The following is a 16,851-nucleotide window of genomic DNA, read 5'->3' on the forward strand; positions in this document are numbered from 1 at the left end:
AGCAATTTGTACTCCGATTAAAATAGGGGGGAAAAGGAAAGAGTGCACTGCAGTAAGGAAAAAAACTGGAATGCAAGAACCCGAAAACTGTATAGTTTGTATTTTAGGAAGCAAAACTGAGAAAGAGGCTCCATAACCCCCCAAAAAAAGTGCTGTAAACGCTCCAGCCTAAAGACGTTAGCTCTGGTAAGTGTCTGTTTTTCCCTTTTCTAATTATAGTAGTTGGTGTCTGATAGCTTTGCACTCATTCCCAAAACAATTACTGGGTCATGGGGATCTGAATGGGAATGTTGTAATGGCATTACGACTAGACAAGACTGGTCATTTAGCCAGAGAAAACCAGGTTGTGACAGGTTACTCCCACTCGGCAAGGGTTTTCTCTGCTGCCTAATTCATGCCAAGGGAGTTTCTCTCTGCCTGCATCTCCTGCCTAACAGAGCAAAGCATCCAAGAGACAGTGGGATCTTAATGACCCCCTGAAAAAGGCAAATCCAGAGATGGATTTCTAAAATCAGGAGAGGCATATTAATCACTGATTAGAAGAGAAACTCTTCCCCTCAGTCATGGTGGTCAAATTTCCCCCAAACTGCCTCCTGTCCTCTGTACCATTTTGTACTATGATGAACAAATACCACTGGAAGATTGCTCATGGCACTGAGGGGACAGATGCTGAGGGCAGGTGTGGAACCTGGCTACTTGAACAGAATAACATTTATGCAAATGGTTATATGCCTTAGTCTAAACAGGAAGCATGCACACAGCAATAAATTCTATACCAATACAAATCCTCACCACTCTCCTCTTTACACCAGACTGTCACATAACAACTGTGGCTTTGGGCAAGGTCATTTCAATTATCTGAAGCTCAGTTTCTTCATCTATAGAACAGGGGAAATAATGTCAGCTAACTCCTAATTGTTGAGAGTATTAAATTAGGTATTGAATTAAAGCTTTTATCCCAATATCTGGCATGCATTCATTTAATGTCAGGGTGGCTACTATGTGAAAATACTGTGTTATGTGTGGATAGACAGAGATGAACTCAATGAATGTTAGCTATGATTATTTTCCTGCAATTAGTGGTAAATTATACCAGATTAAACATGTTTTAGAACTTGGTATAAGAAACCACTTGATCGCTCCACAGAGAGAGCTGTCAAAGTATGAATAAAATTCAAAGTAGGCAAAGGCAATATCTTATTTTGTACCTCACAGTGTGTACAACCGTGTGTACAACACACAGTTCAGGGCCAGAAAGTAAATATTTATTTAATGATTAATCTGAAAACAGGGCATTAAGGAAAATGGTAGTCATTTTTACTCATTTATAGGAATTTTCCCTTTTGAATATGTTAGTACTCCTATTTTTAATAAATGCCAAGAGCTACTTAAATTCTTTACTGATATGGAGTTTTGTTTTTTAATACTATTCCAAAATCAATGGTCCACTGGCTTAATTTCTTAATAACAAAAAGATTATTTTCTACTAAGATCTACGAAGACTTGAAGATACCTTTTTAGAAGGAGCTATATAAATCCAAAATATATGAAAGAATAAACACTATCCATTTTAGACCCAAGTACCATACTACATTATTTTGTGAAAATATATAATAAAATGGTTTCAAGAATCTGCTCTTACTGGACAAAATTTGCCAGGACATTCATAAATACTTCAAAAGCATGTGAAAAACAAACAAAACCCAAAAAACCCTCATAGCTCTATCAGATTTCAACATGGTCATACATGAAATCTTTCCTCTATTTTCAATTTTGGACCATTTTGGTTTTTGGTGTTTTATTTATAAAGAACACATAGCTAGATTTTGTTGTCATCACTGTGTTAACCTTATAAGAATTTCTGCCTTTAATAGGTGACTTTATCTCATTCATATTTTTTGTAATCACTGACATGATTGATTTTACTCCTACAATCTTATTTTTGATTTCCTACATAATGTTTTCTTGTTATTCTTCCTTTATTACTTTTACTAAATTGATCAACCTTTGCTCGTTCCTTTACTTCCCCACTCCATGCACGGTTGCTCGGAAGTTCTACATCCTATTCTTACTAGTACCTAACGTTAAATTTTAAACAAATCATTCAACAGTATGTGTGTATGTGTGTATATATATACACACATACACACATATATGTGTATATATACACACACACATACATACACACATATACATATTTATCAATGTGGACTAATCAGCATAATATCTCCTTGAATAAGAAAACCTTATTAGACCATTTGCTTCCCCTCTTCATTTCCCGTTTGCACCTCATTTTGTTAATTACCATAGCTCCATACTGTTAAACAATTGTTATTTTAACAGTATAGTTCTACCATTTCAGAGATCCAAATTCAGCTGTCATGTTATGGTAATTACTTTTATGCTCACTAATGTTTCTTATGCCTTGAGTCTTCACTTCTTGGCTTTATTTTTTGTGATGTTTTAGAATATCCTATAGTATTTTTTTCAAAAAGGGCACAAGTCTGCATACTCCAAAGTTAATTTTGTTCTCATAGTTAAGTGATAACTTGGCTGAGGATAGAAATTTAGGTTTAAAATATTCAGTTACAGACAATGCTCAAAGCACTGTCTTTTAGTATTTAGTGTCACAAATAAGAAGTCTGATGTCATTCTGATTCTCATTCCTTTGCACATAGCTTATTTCTCCCTGGAAGAGTTCAAAATTTTCTTTTAAGTTATGGAATTAAGAAATTTCATCAGATATATATACAATGGAATATTACTCAGCCATAAAAAAAGAATGAAATCTTGCCACTTGCAAAAACACAGATGGACTTAGAGGGTATTTATGCTAAGTGAAATAAGTCAGACAAAGACAAATACCCCATGATTTCACTTACATGTAAATCTAAAAAAACAAATGAACAAATAAAACAGAAACAGAGTTAGATACAGAAACAAACAGGAGGATGAGAGAGGAGTAGAGGGATGAGTGAAATAGGTGAGGGAGATAAAGAGGTACAAATTTTGTTAGAAAATAAATGTCAGGGGATGTAATGTACAGCATAGGGAATATTGTCAGTAATACTGTAATAACTTTGTAAGGTGACAGATGGTAACTAGACTTATCATGGTGATCATTTTGTTAATGTATAAAAATACTGAATCATTATGTTGTATACCTGAAACTAATGATATTTTAAGTCTATTATACTTCAATAGGAAGGAAGGGAGGGAGGAAGGAAAGGGAAATCTCACCAGGATGTATCTAGGTGAAAAAGCACTCCTTACTCCTGTGTGCCACCATCAACTGGCCCTTTCAATCTTAAGATTCTTCTGTCTTGGGGCTTCCCTGGTGGTGTAGTGGTTAGGAATCTGCCTGCCAACATGCAGGACACTGGTCTGGGAAGATCCCACGTGCCACAGAGCAACTAAGCCCATGCACCACAGCTACTGAACCTGTGCTCTACAGCCCGCCAGCCACAACTACTGAGCCTGCATGCCACAACTACTGAAGCCCGTGTGCCTAGAGCCGTGCTCCGCAACAAGAGAGGCCACCCCAATCAGAAGCCCACGAACCAAAACGAAGAGTAGTCCGTGCTTGCCACAACTAGAGAAAGCCCAGGCACAGCAACGAAGACCCGATGCAGCCAAAAAAAATGAAAACAAAAAAAACTGTGTGTGAGGTAAATTCTTAAGAAAAAATTCTTCTTTCTCTAGGAAACCTTCTTCCATTACACGTTTGGTTAGATACATATCATCTATCCTTGATTATCCCAGTCTTCTAATTTTTCTTTCACTTTTCATCTCTTTGGTGATTTTTTTTTTCCCCCCTCTGTGTTCTGAGATATTCTTCACTATCTTTTGTATCACTAATTCAAGATTCTGGGACTGTCCATTTTGCTTTTCAAACCTTCCTCAGAGTTCCAATTTTGATAATCATATTCTTAATTTCCAGATACTTTCTTTTTTTCTTTTTTTTTTGCGGTACGCGGGCCTCTCACTGTTGTGGCCTCTCCCGTTGTGGAGCACAGGCTCCAGACACGCAGGCTCAGCGGCCATGGCTCACGGGCCTAGCCGCTCCGCGGCACGTGGGATCTTCCCAGACCGGGGCACGAACCCGTGTCCCCTGCATCGGCAGGCGGACTCTCAACCACTGCGCCACCAGGGAAGCCCCCCAGATACTTTCTTATCTTTTCCTTTTTCAGAGAAGCTGATTTTTCTGACTCATGAATTTAATATCCTGTTAAATATCTCTGAAGACACTAATTAGGATTTTGAAAGTTCTCTTCTATTTCTTCTTAGGCCACCTCAGTGCTTCCATTCCGTGGTATTTGCTGATGATTCTATATTGTTTGGTCATGCTTTAAAAGGAAGGATTCAGAAAGATCAAGTGATTTTAGTTACCTGACACAGTTTTTCTAAGCCACTGGATATACTTCCATGGTAGGCCTTTTCGCAAGAGGAGTGGGCTGATCATGCAGATCTCTGGGTGAAGATCCCAAAGATATTTATTGAGCATTTACTACATGCTGAGCATCATGTGCACAGGAGGGCTGGGGACACCTTTTTCCACTGGTGATGTAGGAAAAAGTTTTACTTCAGGAGCAAAACACTTCCGCTTATTTACTGTTGTGCAGAGCTGCTTTCACTTTTTTCCCCTTCAAATCTGTTTTAAAAGCTCAAAGATACTTATGTTCTCATTCTGTAGTCCAAGTCCTAACACATGGAGCCTTCTGAGGCAGATCCCTACTTTACTTTAGAAATTGGGCCTTACTGGCTTTAGCTTGGGAGCAAAAGTCACAGCCAGGCCCTAGAGTAGTAATTCTCGAGTAGTAATTCTCAATCCTTGGCTGCAAACTAGAATCACCAGGGGTGTTTTTTGTTTTTTAAATACTTGTGCCTGGAGTTCCATCCTTTGAGATTTGCTATTCTTATTTAACTGGTCTGGGCTGAGACCTGGGCATCAGAATTTTAAAAGCTCCCCAAGTAATTCTAAATTCAGCCAAAGTTGAGAACCACTACACTACAGGCTTACTAGCCCAGCTGTTCCATATTGTTTTATAACAACCCTGATGATTACCCCATAGCCTGCCTTGGCTCCCTTGCACCAGCTGACTAAGCTTGGAGTTCTTCCCAAGCTTGTTGAGACGAACAGTATGTACCTCTGCAGAGGTCTTCTCTACACCTGTTGTGGGTTGGGTTTCCTGAGTCTAGTTTCCATCAGTCCAATTTTATCTACTTTACGTATTCCAGAAATTCTCCATAATTTCTGATCCACTTCTTGTAGTCTTCCTATTTTCCACCACTAATACGGATTTCTTCCTCTTTTTTTGAAATCATTCTCCACCCCTCCCCTCCCCATCTCTCATTTCAGTGGGATTTGCAGAGGGAAGGGTACTCCAACAACTTGAATCCCTGCAGATCACTCTGTTGAAATTTTCACATTTGAAAATACTCCCGATTGTCTGCATTCTTTGCATTGATGTGGCTGAAAGCACTGTGAGGCAAGAGAGTCACACACAGCTAGCATTTTGATGTGCCTACTCCAAGCACGGAAGTTAACTCAGAAGATGTGAGAGATGGGAGTTGGGGGAAGAGGAGCTGGTAGCTATTCAGAGCCTTAGGTCAGATTGGCTTTTCTAAGAAAGCAAAGCTTAAAAGTAACAATGTAGCCACTACAGGCAATGAAGCTAAAGTATGATGACTAAAGTATCAGTCATCATGATAATGTCAATTAGAGTACCTTAGAACACAGTGACTTTTTTTTAATGGAAAAAGGACAACACTGAATAAAAATTACAAGATGGTCATCTTAATTGACATAAAGCACACTGGAACAGAATCTAAAAATTGATTTGCAAGCATTAGGATCCTGACGGAGTAAAAATCACAATTTCTTTGAGAAAGAATAAATTCTGTCAAACTAATGTAAATTCTCTCTTCCCCAAAGAAATTATTAAAAGGAAGCAAAAGATCACAATTCAATAAAAGCCTTTTGATTCAGTCCACAACTTTGTTCTTCAGAAAACAAACCAGCAAAAATCCTGGAGAAATATGATTTAGGTAACATTACTAAGAAGATATATAATTATTTTTAAGACTGTTACTGAAGACAAACTGATCATGGGTTCTAGGTCAACCCTGGTAGAGACAAAATAATTTGCTGATGGACTGGCTGTAGAATATAAGAGAAAGAGAAGTTTATTTCCTTATATCTATTTAAAGGACGCAAAATAAATGATATAAACATTTATTTAGAGAAATAAATTTATTTAGAAAAATAAATTTATTTATTTGTCGAAAAAAGAAACTAAGTGTCTACCATGTATTAGGCACCTTTCTTCCCTTAACTGTCACAACAATCTGTGGGGGTAAAAGATTATTATTCCCATTTTACAGATGAGAAAACTGTATGCTCAAGGTGATTAAGTAACTTGTCTAAAGTCATAAAAATATCAAGTAGTGATTCCAAGATTCGAAATTCACATCTATCACTTCCAAAGCCTGTGTGCCCCCTCCCCCGGCTATTCACTGTACCTTTACACAGAAATGACAGAAACTTGGTCACTCTTGCGTATCTATAATGACATATCATAATGGATGATCACTGTCTATAGTTTTTCTTTCACTGTGGAACTGGCTTTAGTTCTAGGATTTCTACTTGGTTTTGAATCTAATAGTATATGGGTGATGGTACCAAAAAAAGGCAAACCAGTAAAGTGAAGACTGAGTAGACTTCAAAAGGAACAAGGTGATCTTGGCTTCTGACAGAGACCACTTTTGAGTCAACCTTCTGTCCTCCTCCCACACAGAGCTAACTGGTTTCAAAGAGGGAAAGCAGGACACCTTAACCTTGATAAGTGACAATACAATAAAGTTTTATAAAATTGATTTGTTCCAGAAAACCAAAAAGGGCTTTTGGGAGAAAAAGTAAGAATAAACCATTTACTCTCAAATTTCCCAGGAAAGTACAATCTAACAAGATGAGAGACAAAAAAGTTAGTCACTGCCCTTTCTTAATACATTTAGAAACAGAAAAAATATATATATAAAGGATTATTCACATATATTAAAAATTCTATTCATAGTATATTATCCTTCACGCAAAAAGGGGACATAAAAATACATGTATCTGCTCACTTCTGCAAAAAAATACAATAATAAACCAGGAACTAATGAGATTGGTTACCTATAGGAGGTAGGAAGGAACAGAGTGGAAATAATGAGGAAATGGGAACAGGTTAGTAGGGATGAGGGGGGGAATAACACTTCTGAGTATATCTTTTTGTATCATCTAAAATCATGGTAATGTTTCATACACCAAAAAAAAAACAAATAATTAAAACCTACCAGAGTGTGGGGGGAATCCCAATGGAAGGTAAACATAACAAATGAACTTAACCATATTACAAATGAATAACATAACCATACTGAAGGGAATGAGGATGAAAGAACTAACCTAAGTTGGAAAACAGTGTTTTCAATGTATGCTATAGGCTAATGACAAAAGGAAGTACACTCAAATATTTCCTACTTAGGAAAAAATATTTTTTAAAATATTTATTTATTTATTTAGGCTGCGCTGGGTCTTAGTTGCGGCATGCAGGATCTGTGTTGCAGCATGCAGACTCTTAGTTGCAGCATGCGTGCAGGATCTAGTTCCCTGACCAGGGGTCGAACCCAGGCCCCCTGCACTGGGAGCATGGAGTCTTACCCACTGGACCACCAGGGAAGTCCCAGGAAATTTGTTTTTCACAGGGGTATGGGTTAGCAATTCTGAAACTACTTTCTGTATATACCATGATTGAGCAAATAAATAAATACACTGTGAATAATGAGAGCCAGGTTTCTCACTGTTGGAGAAAGCAATTTCAAAGAAGCAAAGAGAGGAGGCTAAAACAAAACTGTGGTGGGCTGAAATTGAAAGTGTCAGTATGTACTCATAGTTTTTAATATACATATACAGACTAATACAGAAGTACACATAGAATGTGTATATATGCATGTCAAGATATATGTATTTTCTAGCTCTGTTAAGAGGTTCTAGAAGCAATAACATTCCATAGCATGAGTATACCTAGCACCCAGATCTTCATTTCTAAATACCATTCTCCAGTAAAAGGAATCAGCTCCTTGGAGGAATGGCTGATTCCAGACCGGGGGCAGGAAAATTACCAAATAAGCCCTAAGCATCTAGTGGTGTCATAAGTAAGAAAGTGCTCAAGAAACAATGTTGAAAGGACCAAAGAGCCAAGTTGAAGGAGCTTCCAATGGCCAAATCTAGGACAATCTGAGCAACAAAATAAATAAGAATAGTAATGAATAATAACCTACAGAATAAAATGACATCCATGGGTCAATACTGATATAAATAAACAACTGAATAAACAGGGGAGAAGAGGCAGCTCTTCCTTACAGCAGAATTCTAATTAAATGTAGAAGAAACAGTGGACATAGAAAAATCACCATTAGGCAAATACCACAGTAATAACTGTTGCATACAAAAGTCATTCATGGATGCTAAAATTAGTGTGTGAAGGTGTGATGTAAAAGAGGTTATCTGAATAGTTTCCAAGTATTTCCTTCCCAATGAGATACTTAGTAACTAGAGAGAGAAAAATAGTACCTTTACAGTGGAGAAACATGGCAGACCCCACCTTAACCAAGTGGCCCAAGTTAACATCAACAGTAATGAGACATCAATGTCATGTACTTCCTGATAATGATGAACTGAGATGGGCACATCACTTATGTATTTTTCCAAATATGCATAGCCTCAATCTAATCAGGGGAAAACATCAAACCAACCCAAATTAAGGGATATTCTACAATAATTGGCCTTCAATTATTTAATTTTAACTTCAAAAGTGTTAAAAGTCATGAAAAACACAAAGACTGATCAGCTGTCACAGATTGGAGGAGACAAAGAAACATGACAACTAAATTACAATGTTGTATCCTGAATTTGATGGTGGACTTGAAAAAGGACATCAGCGTGGCAACAGGTGAAATTCAAGTAAGATTTGTAGAATAGTTAATAGCACTGAATCAATGTTAATTTCCTGATTTTGATAAAAGTACTGTGGTTAAGTAAGATGTCAACATTAGGGGAAGCTGGGTGAAGCATATAAGGAAATTCTCTGTACTAGTTCTGCAACTTTTCCAGAAGTCAAAAATTATTTCAAAATGAAAAGTTAAAAAAATGACTCCAATTGAAAATATTACCAAAAGCAAGATTTGATTTAATTTAGCCTGCTCCAAAGTTAACTCTACAGTGGTAGTTTTGTGGTATTGCCTATAACTGGGAAGTTTTTCCTTTTAATTTAGTTGACAAAAACCTCCAATTTTAAAATATATAACTTGTTAAATCTGGGGAGTCACTGTATCACAGGGGGAAAAAACCCTCTACTTCTGTATATGTTTGAAATTTTTCATAATAAAAATTTAAAATACATGTTATAGACAAGATTTTTAAGTTCTTGTTAATATATTGAGGAGAATTTTCTATCATTCCTATAACTTTCATAAACATTTAGAATTCTATCAGGAATTTTTCGGGCTAGTAGGACCTTAGAAATTAAGGAGTCTACCCCTGTGTCACTGGACAGGAAAGAAGCTGATGCCAGAAAGGCAACGTCTAGTTAGAGTGGGCCAAAGCCTGAACCCTATCTTCCGGCTCCTGGTCCAGGTATTTCTCCAACACTATACACCTGAGCTTTTCTTCATTTATTCTAAAACTTATCAAGAGTGATAACTATCTAAACACTTTAACTACAACAGAACAGTAATACTATTTATAACTTTCCAATTAAAAAAAAAAACTAAATTTGAACTAATTTGCCAGACTCGTGGAAATGAAACATGCATTCAAAGTAGAATGTAAAATAATGTTGTGGTTCAACACGCAACATTAAAGATGAGAAAATCAACTATTCTAGTTTACATTTTAAAAATGAACTCTTTAGGCCTTTTATATTGATAATATCAGTAGTTCACGCTGCCATCCTTATTTAGTAATTTGATTTTTTAAAAAATTCTTTTTATTTTATTTATTTTTGGCTGTGTTGGGTCTTCGTTGCTGCATGCAGGCTTTCTCTAGTTGTGGTGAGCGGGGGCTACTCTCCATTGCGGTACGCAGGCTTCTCATTGTAGTGGCTTCTCTTGTTGCGGAGCACCAGCTCTATGTGCGTGGGCTTCAGTAGTTGTGGCTCGCGGGTTCTAGAGCACAGGCTCAGTAGTTGTGGCACACTGGCTTAGTTGCTCTGCAGCATGTGGGAACTTCCTGAACCAGGGTTGGAACCCGTGTCCTCTGCACTGGCAGGCAGATTCTTAACCACTGCGCCACCAGGGAAACCCAGTGATTTTATTTTTTAAGGGAGGTATTTCTTTCTTTCTTTTTAAAATTTAAAAAGTTTTTTTGGCTGCGCCACGCGGCTTACAAAATCTTAGTTCCCCAACCAGGGACTGAACCCGGGCCATAGCAGTAAAAGTGCCGAGTCCTAACCGTTGGACCACCAGGGAATTCCCTTGCCTTTTTTTTTATAACTTAAAAAAAATTTTTTTTTTAATTTATTTGTTCTATTTATTCATCTTTGGCTGCATTGGATTCCCGCTGCTGCACACGGGTCCCCTCCAGCTGTGGCAAGCGGGGGCCACTCCTCGCCGTGGCACACGGGCCCAGTTGCTCTCCCGGACCAGGGATTGAACGCACGTCCCCTGCATTGGCAGGTGGACCCCAACCACTGCGCCACCAGGGAAGCCCTCCCTTGATTTTTTTAAATGGAAGTATTTGTTTTCTCACTACTGTCTTTTTTGAAGTACTTCAACTCAGTAAATGCCATCTTGAAAACATTTATCCATGCAGAAAGCATTTACTGAACAACAAATGTGTGTAAGGCTCTGTAGGTGATGCTGGAAACAAAAAGATGAAGAAAGATTCTGGTCCTCCAGCACTCACTGTGTACTAGGGAAATGGGCAGATGCTGATTAGAATATAAAGTAACAAGTAGTGTACACACAATGTGTGTACACACAATGTGTGTACACCTCCCTCTGGGAGGGTGGACGGGTGCTCAGTTAACCCAGTCCTCAGCCCTGTCCTTATATCCAACTTATTAGCAAATGAAGAAAATGGAATAGCTTCAGGTCACTCAATAAATGACAAAGCAGAGCTTGAGCCCAGGTCTCCTGACACAGAACAGAATAAACTATTCTCCTGTTTTGATCTAACTAAAATGATGAACTGTTTTTTATCTTAATGACAGCCAGTGAAATGGGTTTGATGCCCTGACGGGCATTACAATCTACTACTCTATTTGGTAACTCTGTAACCTTGGGTAATTTACATAACTTCTCTGAACTCACTTTTCTCACCTAGGGATAATTAATCATAGCTCAAAAGGTTATTGTGAGAAATAAATAAATAATATATAAGGCAACTAATGTAACTGTTGGCACACCAAGGAGTCCACAGACCAAGAATTCATTGATGGATGGGCTTACCTTTTACTCATTGTTTTGAGTTTGAAGAGGCTGGTAGTTCTTGGCACACACAGGTTGAATGAATATTTACTAAATGAAGTCACTTTTAAATAAATGTTGAATTTAAAACTATTAAGAAATATATATTCAATATATTTATTTTCATAAACAAATTTTTTAAAACAAAATCTCCATTTCATCCACATAATTGGAACCCAACTTTTAAGGACCAGTTCCCTCTCACAGCAGTACTTACTTTCTACTGTCGCTCCTTCGTTTGGGTTTGAATACCCTTCTCCTTTCCGTTTGATCCTTCGGATAATACCTCCATCTTCAAATAAATCCTCTCCTTTGAAATCAAGAAGCTCAATCTAGAAAGGAAAAAGGGATCTGACTGAGAACGGACCAAAAAAGCCAATTTAACATACTTAAAGGCAAGGGCAACCACTCTCCTTTCATTTTACAAAATAAAACTCTGTTTTATATTTACCTGTGCTTCTTAATTATTGGAAAAGTAGGGAAAAAAGAACACTGCACTTTTCAATACCTGGAAAGAAACTTCATGTAATGATAATGTCTAGGACTACATCCTGTGGGGCTGCAGTGCAAAGACAGACAGGAAATACTAGGAAAACTGCCTTGTGGGCAGAACGCCAGAGTGACACAGTGCTGGCCCAGACTATTTTGTCTGACTCTAGAGGCCACCACTTTTTCTCCCCAGATTCATGGGATGCCCTTCTTAAAATTAAGACTAAAGCTTATGAATCAGGCCTACAACCAACTAAAGGTGTATTTTACCTAGTTACAATGTTTTAGGCATTTCCCCTCTTTAATTTTTTAATTAGGCATGGCCAAATATGTATAATTCAACACAATGAATACCATTTTATCACCATCTACAGCTTCTAATGAGGAAGTGAGATCTGTGACATTTATAAACCTCTGTAATATGAAAATAGCTTTACAACTTGCTTTATAGCTTTCGGTATATTTCAGCATGTATCTCCCTATCTCCCACATTTCCATCCTGTCTTCTGATCAGGTTTGAGTATGTCATAACTCACACCACTGACCAGAACCTTTATTTCTAAGCCTGTTGTCTTTTGTTTATTTGGATATGACCGTTTTCTGCCAGAGACACGTTTCTAAGAAAGCACTGGCACACATCCCTTGGGTTTGTGGGAAACAATTCAAGAAGCCAAGCTCCAAAATAAATAAGTTGGATCTGATTCTCAATAGCAAGCTCAGCTCCTTGTTCCACTGCCTGTTGCTTTGGAGCCAGCACTATAGTAGAGCAGATGCTAACAAGGCAACATCACACACATACTTGCCTCAAAAAAGAGAGTTGCATTCGAGGGAATTTTGGGGAGACTGCCAGCCGAGCCATATGCATATTCTGGTTTGCACAGTAAATGACAGATCTCTCCTTTCTTCATGGTAGCCACCCCAATGTCCCATGCCTTGATAACTTGGCCTAGGAGAAAGGAAAAAGTGGTTGAAAGCTATAAGGCGTATTTTAAAAGACTTAATTGTCACGAAACAAAAGTTCAAACGAATTTCCAATTCCTTACATACTATTCAGCTAGGAAGTAGGGGCTAAAAAAACCCTCAGTGAGACCTATACACTAAGAAATAAATTGTGATTTTTTTTTTGAGGGCTATCAGAGAAGATTCTCTGCTGAGAAGGATGAAAGTAGTATCAGTTTCTAAACTACTCAAAGACTAAGTCTTTGAAAAGTGGCAGTAACATCATCTTTGAAATGTGGCTGGGCTGCAGTTGTTGCTTAATTTATAATTTCAACCATAAGAATAAGTGCGTGTTTTCTAGGCAGAAATGGAACAAAAATAGTATAGAAAATGGAATTTGTCCTAAGAAAGCTTATAATTTAGTTGGGCAGACAAAAACAACAAACAAGAAACCGGAAAAGTATAAATTGTATAAAAAGGCCCATGAAACAGATTTCTTCTCAAAATTTAGAGTAAGAAAAAAAGTGGGTTTTGTTTTTCTAAAAAAAACAGAATGATATGTATCCTTTTTTGCCAAATCACAAGAAGTGCAGAACTCAGAATTTTTTTTTTTTCCTACTTCCAGGGAACAAAGCTTACTGCTCAGCTGTAAAACTATATTAACCCACATAATTGTAATTGTATCTCACAATAAGCAGTCCCAAATCCTTTGGGAAACAATAGAAAATGTACAAAATTTCAAGGGATAATATATACATTTGAGGTGCTATGTCAAAGACTTAAGTATTCAAAGTGAGATCAGGTAATAAGCAATGAACTCCAGAGAAGGTGAATTTTGAAGAGAGCTATTATCTTGAACTGAGAACTGATGTTAGGATTAGAGTAAGGATGATTAGAATAAGGGGAACCCTATACTAAGGTATGTAAGTAGATATGGACAAAGCATTTGTGACTCATGACTTCAGCTTAGTCTTAGGCATTACAACTTTTCAAAATATCAGATACACTTATTTTAGTTAAAAGTGTATATAAGGTATACATGCCAATTATTAAAACACACATGAGAGAAAGACATAAGTGAAAGGTAAAAGGTCATCCATTCCCTCCTTAAAAGAAGCCACTGTTATGTTTTTTTTGTACCCATCCACTGTGTGCTGTCGCTTTTAAAAAAATTTAAAACACAAATGACAGCATACTATACATTCAGTTCTGAACTGTTTTCTCATTACATAGATATATATTTTAATTATATAGAAATATGTTATAAATAAATATATAATGTTTAAAATTTATTCATTTATGTGTATATACATATCTTTATCCATCAGCAGATAGGATATGCGTTTTAGGGGTTAGACGTGCAGCCTGCTTTAACTTCAGACTGACTAAATTAGAATACCAGGTCGGCCCCATATTAGTTGTGTGACCTTGTGCAAGTTTCCTCATCTGCAAAATGTAGATAATAATAGTACCTGCCATATAGTTATTACAAGAATTATTAGATAAAATATGTCAAGTGCCTGGCATATAATATGTATTTAATAAAGGACAGTTATAATCATCGTAAATACATACTGACCTACTTCATTCTCAGTGGCTTCGTAATATTGCAGTCACTCTACTATTGAGATACATTGCCAACAGTACTCTAATAAGAATTTTTGTCCCTTATGTTTGCCTATTTTGTGCAAGTATATTTGGAAGGTAAATTCCTGGAAGTGCAAAGGTGATGTGCACTTTCCATTTGATAGATATTGCCCAACTGCCCTTTCAAAAGGGCTACACCAATTTATATGCCCACACACGGTTCCAATGTGAAAACAGTCTAGAATCATCAGAAGAAATGTAAAGTCTGCTGTTGACAGGCTGCTCTACTGTCACTGATGCTCTTCAAAGACTGCAATGGCTTTAGCGTGGGCCATTTAGAACAATTTTTTTTTTCTACTCTCAACTCCGATATTTTAAGACAAATACCTTACACCCTCTTTCAAGAAATCTTTATACTATGGGGTTACTACTGTACATTTGTTCAAGGCATTCAGCCAATTACTGAGGAGCAAAGGTCTGTCTAGGTACTAAAAATACAAAGGTGGCTGTTCTCTTCTTCCTTCCAAGAAACATGCAATGTAGTATCGCTAGTGGAGCAGAAAGATACCTGCCCTGATTTTTTTAAGCATAGTGAACACTAACATAAGAGTACAAACAGGGGCTTTTGCCTTGGGGTGGGGTTGGAACAGTCAGCAAAAGCTTACTTCACAGATGATGCCTATGCTAGGCCTTAGAAGTTGGAAACGTCAGCCTGGCTATTAAATCCACAGGAGCCTCAAGCTGAATAAATCATGCCTATGCCTTTGGCTCTTCTTCTCATTCAGGAACATTAAAGCTTCTTTTAAACACTCAGCTTTAGACACTGAAGGAAACACGCTGAGCAAAGAGCCAGACTGATATGAACACAGGTATATTTCTAAAATTGCCAATCTTGGGCCTCTTTTCTTAAATTGCCAATCTTGGGCCTCTTTTCCCCCTGATTTAAAAAATAATAATACATACTCATTATAGAACAGTTGGAAAGTATATAAAAGCACAGAGAATAAAAAAACCTCTGAAATTTCAGCATCTGGGGTAAACTGTCAATTTCTTGGTTTTCTTCCAATTGTGTATGTATACTTTGTTTACATATTAAATTTTTTATATATACATTCTTAAAATTCTGATCATAGTTTATTTGGTTTTGTAGCCTACTCTGCATTTCACATTATATGAGCATTTTTCTTGTTAAAAGATAATACCTGAAAACATGACTTTTAATAACTATATGCTATTTACTATTTCATCTTTTAAATATGCCATAATTTCATTACTCCCACTAATAAATATTTAAATTGCTTTTTTTTTTTACTCTTATTAAGTTGCAATAAACAACTCTGCACCTAAATCTTCACATGATTTTTTTTTTTTGCATAATGAAAGCCTCTTACCTGACACATTAGGACTATGGTTGTAGGTTAATTTAAAATGTTGCTTTAAGTGAGGAATCATAAAAATGAACATATACAACCTCAAACTTTTTTTAAACTTAAAACCTATCAAAGTATATTAATTCACTAATCCTGTGATAGAAGTCCAAGGCCTTGTCTGCGTGTGACAAGTGATAAGAGTTCTATATCATCTTTATATAAATCACACTTATGGCGTATCATTTGCAACTTACAACATGGATTTCTTTAAAGTGAAGTAAGAAGTAGAAAACACTTGTAAAAAGCAATCAGTATGTGGAATCCTTCTGGTAAAAATGTGTTCTGAATGGCCTACTTATTTCACCTAGCGTTTACCCACCCCTAATGCAACTGCCATTTTTTACCTTTTTTTTTTTTTTTTTGGCAGTACGCGGGCCTCTCACTGCTGGGGCCCCTCCCGCTGCAGAGCACAGGCTCCGGACGCGCAGGCTCAGTGGCCATGGCTCACGGGCCCAGCCGCTCCGCGGCATGTGGGATCCTCCCGGACCAGGGCACGAAGCCGCGTCCCCTGCATCGGCAGGCGAACTCTCAACCACTGCGCTACCAGGGAAGCCCGCAACTGCCATTTTTTAAAAGATATTTATTTATTTATTTGACTGCCCTGGGTCTTAGTTGTGGCACGCAGGATCTTTTAGTTGCGGCATGTGAACTCTTACTTGCAGCATGTGAGATCTAGTTCCCTGACCAGGGATCAAACCCAGACCACCTGTATCGGAAGCTTGGAGTCTTAGCCACTGGACCACCAGGGAAGTCCCTCAATAGCTATTTAAAAAAGGCTTTTAGCAATTCACTTTAATAAGTCTTTCCAAAGATGTTCAACTTAGTTTTCAAAGAAATAAGTCCCATTTCTTATTACACTAATTTCAGAGTTTTATATACTATCTAATGAACTTATATAATT

The 16,851-nt window shown here is 37.3% G+C and overlaps 1 protein-coding gene across 12 annotated transcripts in view; it reads right to left on the reverse strand.

Moving 5' to 3' along the window:
• The window catches only part of FKBP5 (FKBP prolyl isomerase 5), a 98,822-nt gene that overhangs the window by 23,107 nt on the left and 58,864 nt on the right, over positions 1-16,851 (reverse strand). For all 12 annotated transcript variants that reach the window (XM_027126744.1, XM_027126749.1, XM_027126752.1 and 9 more), the window contains 2 exons: positions 12,798-12,940; positions 11,723-11,837 (listed from right to left, as the gene is read on the reverse strand). In XM_027126744.1, coding sequence (XP_026982545.1) covers positions 11,723-11,837; positions 12,798-12,940 — 258 coding nt within the window. The remainder of the gene's footprint in view (positions 1-11,722; positions 11,838-12,797; positions 12,941-16,851) is intronic.

This window comes from Aethalodelphis obliquidens, unplaced genomic scaffold (genome assembly GCF_003676395.1).
Source record: "Aethalodelphis obliquidens isolate GAN/ISIS:26980383/991018 unplaced genomic scaffold, ASM367639v1 scaffold31, whole genome shotgun sequence".
In the NCBI taxonomy this organism is placed as follows: domain Eukaryota; kingdom Metazoa; phylum Chordata; class Mammalia; order Artiodactyla; family Delphinidae; genus Aethalodelphis; species Aethalodelphis obliquidens.